General features: G+C 43.2%; 1 protein-coding gene across 3 annotated transcripts in view; it reads left to right on the forward strand.

Moving 5' to 3' along the window:
* Nucleotides 1-13,653, forward strand: part of SNX9 (sorting nexin 9) — a 95,148-nt gene that overhangs the window by 26,314 nt on the left and 55,181 nt on the right. The window contains exon 1 of one of the 3 annotated variants that reach the window (XM_057406588.1): nt 9,540-9,799. The exons of 1 other annotated variant lie outside the window; for it this stretch is intronic. In XM_057406588.1, the coding sequence (XP_057262571.1) occupies nt 9,788-9,799 (12 nt within the window). In that variant the 5' untranslated portion in view covers nt 9,540-9,787. Of the gene's footprint in view, nt 1-9,539; nt 9,800-13,653 lie in introns of those variants that run through there. One more of the 3 variants, XM_057406579.1, reaches the window with a different exon arrangement.

Consider the following 13,653-nt stretch of genomic DNA (forward strand, 5'->3'; position numbering starts at 1 on the left):
TGGAAAAGGGAACTGCAGCATTTACTCCCCTCTATCTTCTCTCTTTAACCTCAGCTGCAAGGGCCAGATTTCCAGGAAATATCTGTAGATTTTTCAACATCTGGCTTTCCAGGTAGCTAGACCTACCTCTACAGCTGTTTCTGGTAATCTGAAGAAAAGAAGCATCAGCTAGTTTGAACATCTTAATACTCACATGCAGGAAGATATGAAGCACTTAGATCCCTAAGGTATCATTTTTATTTTAGCACTGGTAATAAATTAAATGCTTGAGTAGACTTACTGGTCTTGCTAGTAATAGTGGAGTTTTCAAAATGACTTGAATACCTAGTCCTATAACATACCTTGGAACTGTCAGCTCCCGTTAATGAATGGTCCTGTGCCCTGCAACCAAAGAAAAAAAATGCTTTTTTGCAAAACCTAATCTGAGGCAGTGATTACAAAAAGAAAAAAATCATAGATACTTGAAATTTTCTGACCTGCCCACAGTCACATAATTTCCTCAGCAGCAATGCAAGGTATGCAGCCTACAAAGCCTCTTTTGTAGCCCAGCATCTAGCCACAGGCTTTGCTTTTTCTTCTGTTGTACATTATTATCCCTTTGCTAGGAGAGCATGGTCTTTACTGGGTACAATGTGCAAAAGTAAATCACAAAGAGTAGGGTTAAAAAGGGACCTCAAGATTCCAAGCTCCTTCTTCAAGACAGGAAAACCTACATAAAAGGACTACATCTGTTTAAAGTATAATGAAATTCATGAAAGCTTTTACTTTCTCCCTTTATCCGCTTTTGTGCTTGTCTGGGCTAGAAGATAGTTTATGCACTGGAGATGTAACATGGGTTGACATGAGAGAGAAATGTATGTGCACTAGAAAGAGGCCTCATAACTCCTCCTCTAGCTGCAGGACACCTTAACCCTACTAGAGAAAATGTAGATGAACAATAGCTCCTGGAAATTCATTTTGCTTTGCATTTGCTTTGGAGCAGTTCTTGTCACCTTGACCTGCATTCAAGATGGGCTCATGAATGCTGTGGGAGCTGCTGATCAGCAGCTTCTTTAAATGAAATAACTTTATTATCAATTATTTCTAAAGGAAACAGTGGCTCAAAACAAGATTTAAGGGGTACAGAACACTAAGGCCTGGTTTAGTCTTTTGATGAACTCATCATATAAATGCTACAAGACTGAATTTCTTGAGTAAGTAAGCTAGGAACCCCAAAATTCCCAAAGTCACTATAATGAAAACACACAAAAAAAGTAATTAAGTCATAAATCTGTTAGAATTGGAAAAAAGCCAAGCAGTTTGAAAACTCAGAATCACATTATTCCAAAACATCTGCCTGTATCCTGGGGAAAGAAAGCAAACATTAAACCAGGGATACAACACATTTGGGATCCATTTTGGTCAGGTCAGTAAAATGATAATTTTACTCTTCTGAAGGAGAGCACCTAAATTAGCTTTTTTACAGTACAAAGCATACACTCATGACAAATAGCATTCGTCCATGGGGTGTGCAAGTTTGCACGATCACAATCACAATGCAGAGCAAAGTGTGCCTTACAATGGCTTGATACTGACCATGCTGTTAATCTGGATGCAAATGCAATACATGCCAAGTGCCCATGGATTAGATCCCACTTTCATTAAGATGTCTTGGAAAGTGCTTGGTGCTACACTAGCAGGCTCATAGTGTGCCACCGCTCCCCTACATAGAGGCTCAGAGACGGGAGCAAGAGGGCTCAAATCCATCAGGTTAAATTTACAGCCTTCTTTAGCTTTCTCCTCAATGAGTACTCAGTGAGGATGAATAACTGCACCAGCACCTTGACGTGACTTGAAAGAATAATTAATTACATTGTTAGTGTGATTAGCAGCCTTGTGGCTGAAGACAACTTGTGTGCAATCCTTGGCTTCTTAATGTTGACAGGAACTTGTCATAGAGGTACCTGTACATTTAATCAAAATACATAGCAGATCACACTTCTCTTGTGCTGCTTTGCTTGGTGAGACTGCAGTCCCCTGAGATGGCAGGTTATGGCAGCTGGCAGAGCCCTTCAACTCGACAGGAAAAAATGGAAATCTGCCACAGGCAGTCAGCACTCCAGATGGAAAGGGTCAGTAGTGGAAAGAATCAATAGTGCTAATGGTATGTTACTTCTGCTAAAGCTAGCAAACAGCAAAATGGAAACATTTATACCTTCTAAAATATTTGTTTTGCTAAACTGTATTCTATTTTTCAGGAAAGCTGAGTTCAAAACCTATTGACCTTGCATTGAAACCCAGAGGAGTATGAAGTATGAATAAAAAATCCAAATGCAAAGCAACTAAAGTGGATGATACGTATGCATGCAGAAGTATCCTAGCTCAGATGCAGACATATATATTACACTATCAATCAGTGTACAGGTCAGAAAGGAATGCAAAAAGTATGAATTACATTAGTGTTAGGTGTTTCAGGAAATCTGTTTTATTCCTTGCACAAAAAAAAAAAAAGCATGATTTGCTGTATCATTTCTTTCAAAGCGTATACTTCTGAACAGATACATCTATCACTGATTGTTCTGCTGTAAAGACAGAAAAAAAAGTACTAGGATTGGTCAAAAGATTTTTACACTTAAAGGAGAAAAGGGAGAAAAAGAATTTGCTTCACATGTTATCTAAAGAAAGAACAGAGCATCATGACCAAGCATCCTCCTCATGTTGCAGCCATAGTGCTCATCCATAAAGATCTGCACTATGTGTTTAATCCACAAATCGCCCTCTCCCTGAGCGTGATTAAATTTGCACTGAAACATGACCTTTGCAATCAGTTTCACAAAAGAGGAAAAAGGTGCTCTCAAAAAATTGTCAGTGTCCAAAAGCATATTGCGACATCATTCTGTTTCTGGAACACCCGCAGTTCTTTTTCTATGTAGCTTTTTTACATCTTCAGTGCTCATCAGCTGTCTTTACGGATTTTTAAAGAGAAAACTGAGTCCAGGCAGTCCACTATGACTTAAAACTGTTGGCTTCACAGAGATGCATTAAAAAAAAAAAATACAACACCCTTAGAGTACAGAATTTAGCATGGCATAGCACTGCACTTTTCCCCTAGCGTAAAGAAAACAGCATATTCATGCACAGCACAAAACCACTCTTAGATATGTGTATATTAAAAATGTAACCATGTCAAATCAGAAACTATCTTGAAAAAGGCCACATAGTACACCAAAGTTTAAATAATAATGGCATTTAATCACCAGCTCTAGCAAGACAAAATCCTTAACTCAAAAGCAATTGCATGAAGCACAGATTTTCTCAGAACTGCTTATTCAAAGACAAGTTCAGAAACTGAAATACTTGGAGGAATTTGGGTGCAATGTTGAGTGCATTTTTCTAAAGCAGTTTTTATGAACCAAGGAAGTCTTGCCTTAACATCCTACAGTATTTCAGGATCAGCTGTCTTACTGGCTTGATAGCAATATTCCAGCACCAGGTGTAGAATAAGATTGAAAACTGTGTCTGTAATCTCGAGCACAATTTTAAACTGCCACATAAAGTCCTGAGTAAATGAGAGGCTATCATGCTTTGGCGCAAATACCACGTGATTCAAGAGTTCACAGCTCTTCTGCCCAAAGACTCCCAACATAAAAGGAAGGAAAATAATTGTATTTTTTCCTCAAAACATGTTTCATTAAATGCATTTTCCAGATGGGATTTGCAAATGATGCCATGCTGTACAGTGATGCACAAATGGGATTCAGCAGCTGCTCCCCTGTTGCTCTGTGCAGATAAACATTAGGTTTCATGGGTGTGGCAGCTCCTATCATTTTCTGTCCAATTTTGGAGGAGGGAAGGAGAGAGAAGATAGAAGGGAGCCATATTTTATCTATATCCTCTGGCAAACTTCACAGAAACACCAAAGAAATGGTGTTAAGCTAACTCTGAAACAGGAATGCTGGTCACCTGAAAGGAAACACAATGACACCCAAAGAACCTCATGGGGAGAGGTAGGAGAATCTGTACGGATATGCCTTCTGAAAATGAAGAATACACTAGAACTATTTTTGATCCATAAAGATCCATAAGACATTGCTTAAACAGCTCTTTTTAAGGCTCTGGAAATGTGAAAGCTCTACCCCTCCTTAAAACAAGAGGTGTATCGGGTGATTAAGGTAAACATAATAATTAAAGGGAGTAAGAAAAATTGGAAATGTTTTTGCCATTACTTCCTAGTCACTTTTAGGCCTTCCCGATTAACGTAGTTAGGAATCCTGAGGAAAAAAAACATATAGTGTGGAACTGATGTTATCATACATGCCGCACCAATAGCTTTTCAACCAATAAAAGAAAAAGAAAAAAAGAACTTCTTACTTTATAAAACACCTGTGAAAATAAAGGCCTAGGACAATACATTCTCAGTATACCTCCTGCAAAGCCTTTGGAAATTCATGTATTTGACAGACTGCTCCCTCTGCAAAGTTCTTGCCACTGAAAATAATGATTGTTCCTCAAAATTGCTCCACATCTGTGGTAAATACCTTGCAGCCACCTGAGTCACCCCCATGCCTCACCTAGGCAATGCTAAGGGTACAGCCTGCTAGCAGGGAGAAATCCAAGGTGCACTACACCAAGGAGCTCCTGAGAACAATAGCATAGAAATGCAAACCATGGTTCTTTCTCCAGCTGGTTTTCAGCTTGAAGGTTATCTGAATAACCATATTTTTCTTTATCATTCCCCACCAAGTTTGTATAAGTCAGAACATACAAGGTCACTGACTTCCCTTGATCTTGAAGCTACAGGCAGGCCTTGCCCAGCAGAGAACAGTATTTGGCGAAAGTTCTCCATGTGCTTTCTGAGAGTCCATCTTTAATGCAAAGATTTGCATAATACCATTGGCGGGAGCTTTTAATTTGATTAGGGTCTGTGACAGATCACTTCTCACTGAAGTCTGCTGCAGCCCCTGTTCATGGGAACTACTGCAGACACATATGCAAAAATATATACTGAATAGAATTTTACAGAGAACATGAAAAAAGTAACTTCTGTGCTGGGAAAGGGATTTTCTTCTGCTGTTGCTTGGTGGGTTTTGGGTTTGTTTTGAGGTAGAGATATTTCACTATTACAGCATGCATTGAGGCTTTAGTACAAAGTGAATAATAAGCAAACTGTGGTTGAAAGCTGATAAGCTCCACACAGAGCACTCAACTTCCAGCCTATCAAATGCTTAAGTATGTAAATAACCCTGCTAAAGCCACTGAGATTTCTTATATGTCTAATGCTACTCAAACATCTAGTCTTAATTAACTAGGACTCAGCCTGGTATCAGAAAATAAACTCTTTTAGAAAATTTGGGAAATTTTAGGTGATTTCATTAGCAATTTATTGGTATTTGGCCCTTTGTGTTAACGATAAAACTTGCAGCTAAGAAGACACATTTATTTGCAATCCAAAGCGATTCCTAAGAGAGTCTTTGTCAGCAAAAGAATTAAAGGCAATTAATTGCAAATAGTATTGGAAGGATCTCATAAAAAAGACTTTTTGTGGAACATTCTCTCACCCTGAAAGAAATGTTAATGTTTCCTTCATTCCTCAAACTTGCCAAGCACTGCTCTGCTAAACACATAATGGTTGTCAGCTGTAGACTAATCTTTTCTGGCAGTTCTGATTGCAGGTAAAGAATGACACAGACTCGAGCTTATGCAAAAGTTTATTATAAATCACGTTGCAAAACACAGCATCTGGTGAAGGGGTAGAGGGTGCTTCACACACCTGTTCATTGGAAGTTCCTAAACAAGACAACACTGGGCCTCTTGATTTCACACCTCTATCCTTTTTATAAGATGCTCACTAGATGGCCAGATTAAAACATACAATGTTGGAAAGACTTAGCGAGAAGGTGGAAGAACAGGATCCCTTAGTACAGAGACAAAGCTGTCTTCAGAGTTTTGCTACTACAGTGACTGAAACACCAGTCTGGGAGAGAGCACACAGTAAAACTGATCCTTAATACAATACGTCAGCTTAGAGGTAGTATCATAAAGGGATGTTTGTGGGCCACACACAGAGATTTCACTTTAGATACTCCTGTTTTAAATAATAAAAATTTGGAATCATAGTATTTAATTGAATTCTGAAAAAGTTAAAAACTGCAATAAAGGAGTTTGAAAACTTCTCAAGTTAATCAGTTCAATCACTCGAAAAGTGGTGGTGACTTAACAGCCAGTTCCTCTTAATTCCTTATCCTCACCCTCCATAGAAACTATTTTGCTGATCCTACTTGGAATTTTTTTTTCAGCTGTAAACATATTTTTCTCTTTTAATAAATCTGTCTCACTGGGAAATGATACTAATAGAAGAAGAGAAGCTTGTAATTTCCATGAACAAGGAAATGCAGGTGTAAAGAGATATGCAGCTTCCCAACAACCTACCCGTCTCTTCAGACTCTTCTTGACAGCCCTAGCAATTACACCATGTGTAGAAGAAGGGATTCTACAGGTACATAGCAAATAAAAAACAGACTAGGGAGAATGTAGGCCCCCTCAGGAAGCTCTCAGGAGAACTGGCTACACTGGATTTGGAGAAGGCTGAGGTTCTGAATGACTTCTTTGCCTCGGTCTTCACTGGCAAAGGCTCTGACCACACCACCCAAGTCTTGGAAGGCAGATGCAGGGACTGTGAGAATGAAGACCTTGGGCCCACTGTAGGAGAGGATCTGGTTCGAGACCATCTTAAAAATCTGAACATGCACAAGTCCGTGGGTCCTGATGAGATCCATCCGCGGGTCCTGAAGGAGCTGGTGAATGAAGTTGTGAAGCCGCTGACCATCATATTTGAGAAATCATGGCAGTCAGGTGAAGTTCCTGACTGGAAAAAGGGAAGTATAACCCCCATTTTCAAGAAGGGGAAAATGGATGACCCGGGGAATTACAGACCAGGCAGTCTCACCTCTGTGCCTGGCAAAATCTTGGAGCAGATTCTCCTGGAAGGCATGCTAAGGCACATGGAAAACCAAGGTGCTTGGTGACAGCCAGCATGGCTTCACTAAGGGGAAATCCTGCCTGACCAATTTGGTGGCCTTCTATGATGGGGCTATGGAACTGATGGACAGGGGTAGAGCAGCTGATGTCATCTACCTGGACTTGTGTAAAGCATTTGACACTGTCCCACACGACATCCTTGTCTCTAAATTGGAGAGACATCAATTTGATGGATGGACCACTCGGTGGATAAAGAACTGGATGGATGGCTGCACGCAAAGAGTTGTGGTCAATGGCTCAATATCCGGCTGGAGATCAGTAATGAGTGGTGTCCCTCAGGGATCGGTGTTGGGACCGGTCTTGTTTAACATCTTTGTCAGTGACATGGACAGTGGGATTGAGTGCGCCCTCAGCAAGTTTGCCGATGACACCAAGCTGTGTGGTTTGGTTGATACGCTGGAGGGAAGGGATGCCATCCAGAGGGACCTTGACACACTTGTGAGGTGGGCTGATGCCAGCCTCATGAAGTTTAACCATGCCAAGTGCAAGGTCCTACACCTGGGTTGGAGCAATCCCAGGCACAGCTACAGGTTGGGCAGAGAAGAGATTCAGAGCAGGCCTGCAGAGAAGGACTTGAGGGTGTTGGTCGATGAGAAAATGAACATGAGCCAGCAGTGTGCACTTGCAGCCCTGAAAGCCAACCGTATCCTGGGCTGCATCAAAAGGAGCGTGACCAGCAGCTCAAAGGAGGTGATCCTGCCCCTCTACTCAGCTCTTGTGAGACCTCACCTGGAGTATTGTGTGCAGTTCTGGTGTCCTCAACATAAAAAGGACATGGAACTGTTGGAACAAGTCCAGAGAAGGGCCACGAGGATGATCAGGGGACTGGAGCACCTCCCGTATGAAGACAGGCTGAGAAAGTTGGGGCTGTTCAGCCTGGAGAAGAGAAGGCTGCATGGAGACCTCATAGGAGCCTTCCAGTATCTGAAGGGGGCCTATAGGGATGCTGGAGAGGGACTCTTCATTAGGGACTGCAGTGACAGGACAAGGGGTAACGGGTTAAAACTTAAACAGGGGAAGTTTAGATTGGATATAAGGAGGAAATTCTTTCCTGTTAGGGTGCTGAGGCACTGGAATAGGTTGCCCAGGGAGGTTGTGAATGCTCCATCCCTGGCAGTGTTCAAGACCAGGTTGGACGAGGCCTTGGGTGATATGGTTTAGTGTGAGGTGTCCCTGCCCATGGCAGGGGGGTTGGAACTAGATGATCTTAAGGTCCTTTCCAACCCTAACCATACTATGATTCTATGATTCTTGCTACAGAAAGGAAGCAACTCCTTGTTCCAGGCCAACCACTATACATATATAGTGTGTGCATATATATATCTATATATACATATATATAGATAACATATATATACACAACAGAGTTCCAAGTTGACAAGCAGGTATTCTTTATCGCGGCACCAGGAGACACGGGGGATAGCTCCTTCTAACGTGTCGCCGTATTGCCATACAGGCCATCCTTGTATGGTCACTGGGCATATTACATCATTTTCCAGAAAGTTTCCAGCATGCATACATAAATGTGGTGATCTTTAAGGGTCATTTACTTTTCCCAACAATCTTCATAACCAGCTTAATTAACATTACAGACGTAGCAATCATCCACAGACATAGCAATCATCCTATCCTTCTACTTATCAGTTAGCTTAACTGTGCCCACCCTGGACATCTGCTAGTCCCAGATACTCCCCAACTCCAGGTCCTGTTTTTCTATTCTGCTTTTCTTACACCTTTTGTACTAAGGTCCTAAGGACCTGAAACTAGTTCAACTACCTTCAAGCATCGCAGTTATTTTCCATTTCAAAGCCATCACACTTAACATTGCTTAGAACTGATTACATTTTGTGCTTTTGTGCCTCCTTGTCTCAATATACAGCACTATACATATCCAGACAAGAAGTTCTGCTTTTCTGATGGTGCAGTACCTTGCACAATCCCTGCTACTACATTTTCCCATTCCCTTCACTTTAGCCTCCCACTGCATCTCTTCCTGCAGGCTGGAAAGCAAGTGGGGTCACAGCCATTTTTTATGAGATGGTTGCAGAGCACCAAACAGGAATGCTACTGACCCTGACCAGCTCCTGCATGTTATTTTCTGCTGTTAGTAATTGCTGTACACTAAGGCCCGGCTGAAATAGGAGGTCAGGGACGACGCACATCCCACCAACAGCTGCAGTGAGCCTGGCCGAGGGAAAATTGCTTTCCTTGCTATACAATTGCTTCCAAATCTCTGGTCAAAAGCAACGGAGGGACAGACAACGTCTTCCTGAGGGCTCTCTTCCGCACGCGTGGAAATTTGAGGGCAAACGCTGACAGCGAAGCCACTGAAGGCACCCGGGGTAGGGGAGGGCCGGTCCCCCTCCCGCACCCGAGGACCGACAGGGGGGCTCCCCCGGGACTCCCCGCCACGCCGCGGGTCCCTCCCTCCATCCCTGACGGAGCAGCTGGGACAAACAGCCCCGCCACCCCCCCCAGATGCCCATCAGTGCCGAGCCACGCTGTGCCGAAGGAAGGGGCGACCGGGGCGGAGGAGTGCAGAGGGGTGGGGAGGGGGCAGCGCCCTGCGGCTACATCAGCCCCCGCCTGCTCTGAGCCGGGGCTTGCAGCTGAGCCGCCCAACAGCCCTCAGGCGGTAGCGACCGGGGGACGCTGAGGAAGAGCCGCCTTCGAGGCCCAGCGTCGGCGGGCGGGCCGGACACACCGACCGAGCAGCCGCGGCCCGCGGCGGGGAGGGGAGACCGGGAGCCCAACCCGCAACAGCAGCGCCATGGCCACCAAGGTGAGCAGCCCCCGGCGCGGCCCGGGGGCTCGTGAGGCGGCTCCGGGGGGTCGTGAGGCGGCTCCGGGGCGCCCCCTGCGCCGGAACCCCGGGCGTCTTGCAGGCCCGGTGGAGGGGCTAGGCGGGCGGGACGGGCGGCGGGTCGGGGGAGTCAGTCCCCTCCCTGGGGCCTGCCCCTCGCCGCCGGCCGCGGGAAGGAAGAAGTGGGCCGACTGCTCCTGCCGCGCTTCGCTCGGGCCTCGCCGCCGCTGCCCGGCCCCTCTGAGCGGTGTGGAGGGCTCGGTGGGGTAGCGTCAGTCTGGAGCAGGGGAAAGTCGTTTTCTGCTGTTCCTGCCTCGCCGCTCCCCGGCTCGGCCGGAGCGACTGCAGGGTCGAAAAGCCTCCGGAGGCTGAGGGCTAATGTTCCGCTTCCACAGTGCCCTGTGGATCGGTGCCGGCCGGCGGATCGCGGCGGTGGCGGGAGAGGCCTCCGCCGCTGGCGGGCCCCGCCGTGAGGCTGGGGACGTGGTGTCCTGGCGGCCTCCCCCCTCGGCCGCCCAGTCGCTTCAGGGCGACTCATGGAGCCCCCCTCGAGTGGCATCTAGGCGGTGGGTGTGTTGTGTCTCTTGTGGGAGCCCAGAGGCTGTAGAGTGCGACCTGTTAATAGTAAGGTCTGATCTTACAATTAGAAAAGCAGGAAGTGAAATTATTTTGTTGAGTTCTTCAACAGTATCTGTTATTAATACAGCAGTCGAAATTAGCTCATCCTGTCTGAAACTGGTCTCTTTCTAAATTAACAATATTTATTTACTATATAGGTTGTTGAAAGCATCTCTGCTTGCGTAGGTGTGAGTTAACATCCACTAGTAAATGTCATCTGTAAGTTGTCTAAATATCTCAGAAAGCTTTTTTGGTATTTGAAGTAATGCTTTGAGTCATCTGATTCCATAAGCTGGGCTAGCAGTTCAGAAACTTCTTTTTATTGAGGCAGCTCTCATATTGTACGCTACTTGTGTTGCACTTACCAGTAGTGGAGAAATTCTTCCTCTTGAATGTGTCAAATTTAATGGATAAGTAGCTGCCTCTCTAGCCATTTCAGTTGATGCTTACTCATGTTTTGGTAAACTTCTCCAGAAGCACAGAGAAGTTGATTTTAGGCTTCAAAATCCCTTAGGCAGTTTAAGAAGTATTGATGTAGTGAACTTTATGCCCTGTTGAGGTTTTAGAGTATTATTGATGGGGGTCAGTTTTAATATTGGTGGTTTCCACTGATTTGTGGAATGTGTGTATGGATAACGTGGATCAACCTAACTATTGTAGGGAGCAAGAAAATTACTTCTGTGTGCACATATACTTCAAATTGCTTTTCTTTAATTAATATTTTGGAGTTGTTATAGGCTGAAACTGAAGGGTGCAGAATTTCTAACTTCATAACCAGGACTGGCCTTAAATATGGTGCAGGATCTTTCTTGCAAGAAAGATTTATTTTTTTTCTACACGTTGAAAGTTTTAGTAATTAACTTGAAGATTAAAATTGGAAAGTGATAGTAAAGAACTGTTATTTTATTGTTATTTTACTGTGCTGGTAACTGAGAGCAGTAGTGAAGAGAAGCTTGCTTTATTTTCTGAGCTTCACCCAGGAGATAGATAGGTGGCTCTTTGTGAATTGCCTTGCTTGGGATTTTAACTTGTTAAACTTGTGCAAATGTCAGCTATAGTGAAAGATACACTTCTTTAAGTGTGAGGGAGTAACTGACTCAAGAAACACTCTTTAGGAGTTTGGCCAACTAACCAGTCACCATTTCAATTGGGAAGTAATTTTTTTTTTGTTTGTTTTGATGGCAAATAAATTACTTGCCTCCTTCCAAAATAGCTTGTTTTGAAAAGAAATATGCAAAGTGCATTTATATTGTATATGAAAAAGTTAACAAAACTTAACTATAATTTGTTATCTAATGTGTGAGTGTGAATTTCTCAAACTTTAAAGGTGTCAATTCCTATACAGCTGGTAGGGGCGACTGACAGTCAGGCCTGGCCTGCACTGCACAGGCTATTAGCGCTTCCTGAATTAATTCCTGTTTAAACTAGAATATACTTTCCAAGAAGGGCAGGGGAAAATTCAGTCTTCATTTGATGGAAAATCCTGTCTGGCTTTTGTGTGTGTGTGTGTGTATTTTGTTGTTTTTTTTTTTAACCATCAACTCTTGCTGTTGGCACTTTATTCTGGATCTAAATTTTTGCCCAGCTTCTGTTTCCAGTTTTATCCTTTTGTCTACAAGACTTAAAAATGCTTCTATCAAAGTGTGAGGTTTCCTGGGATGGAGAGGAAATAGGGAGTACTTCTATAGTTAGCTTGTGAACCCTGGTCAGTCTTCTTGCCTCCCACTTTGATAAACTACAGCCGTTATGTTCCTAGAGTTTTCCAGTATGAAGACGTGGTCTACAGTTGTAACTTGCTGTCTGTTCTGTTTAATCTTGGATCTTCCCTGGACGATTCAAACTCACTGGATTTCTCACTGAAGTAAAAAATAAAAGCTTTTAGGGGAAAGAACTATTTTGATACAAAAAGGCCTTCACTCATGCTTTGCTAACATATTTGTGACTTGTAGCTTGATGGGGAGGCTTTTGTTGAAACATGTCAGTAGGCCCTAAGTACTCTGGAGGCTTTGGAGGCTGTGTCTGATGCTGTGAGCTGATTTAGCAATAAGCATTTCTCCTTCTCCTTCCTTGCTACTCATCCTGTGCTCTCTTTACGTCCAGGAGTTGACTCCAGCACTTGCCAGGCCAGTCTGTGAGCTACTGTAAGTGGCTGAAGTAGCAAAATTAGCTGAATGGAAACAGTGGGGCCATTTTCTCCAGTTCTAGGAAGGTGCAGTGGCTGAAAGTTTGCTCAGAGCTGATGTGAAAGGTTGAGTGGGATGGTAAAATTGGGAGTGGGAGACTTTCCTGTTAAAGGTTGGAGGTATAAATGGGAAATGGAGGATATGAGACTTCTGGTGGTTGTTCTTTGGACAGATCATTACTGTGTTTTGGTAGTGGATTTTGCGATTCCCTAAAGTCTTGCTCAAGGTCATATGCTCTAAAAATTGAAGCAAGTAAAAAAAAAACACAAACAAAAAAAAACAACCAACAAAAAAAACCACCAAAAAACCCAACCCAAAAGGATTGTTGAAGAGATGCTAACTTCAAACTTTTACTGTAATTTAGGTGAACCTTACTTCAGGGGTAGGCAGTTTCATATCCACACTTAAAGTACCTAGCTTAATGCATCAGTTCTTATTTTGCATGCTTCCTTCAGAAGTAGATTTGAGCTTACTAATTCCTTATTTTCAACTCTGTATTACAAAAGGAGGCAAAAAGTACCTGAGCCTAAAAGAATAAAGCTTAAAAAAATATTCGAAACTCAGTTACAAAGAAAATGCAATGTTGTAAATGTGTTCATGATAATTGCTTGCAAAAGGCACAGATGAGATTCTCATTCTTTTATTTGTACCTCCTTGACTTCTCTGGCCTTTCCTCTTCTTTTCCCACTAGAGTTTGCAAAGTCCCAGGTTTATCCTTGCCCTTTCTTTTGTTTTTGAGTTTCGCTGAATAGGGAGAGCTGGAAATGTCAGGAAGCGATATGCTGACTTGTAAATAATGTGCTCCTTACCTCAGTTTATTTTTGGAGTTATTTATTGTTTTAAATGCAGGCAAGCCATTTTATTGAAAAGACTGATGTTTTGCCATTTTTGGAGTCCTAATTTCAGAAGGAGGTGATGATATTAAAAGAAGTTGATAGGTTATGTGCACGCTGGTAGTCAAGACAATTCTTCTGGAACCTGCACTTCAAATGTGCGGTGAGGGCTTTAGTTTAACAGTTGAAGTTGGAACTA

The sequence above is a fragment of the Pezoporus wallicus genome, unplaced genomic scaffold, assembly GCF_028554395.1.
Source record: "Pezoporus wallicus isolate ANWC-B61680 ecotype Strahan unplaced genomic scaffold, APGP_CSIRO_Pwel_v1 contig_3817, whole genome shotgun sequence".
NCBI lineage: Eukaryota > Metazoa > Chordata > Aves > Psittaciformes > Psittacidae > Pezoporus > Pezoporus wallicus.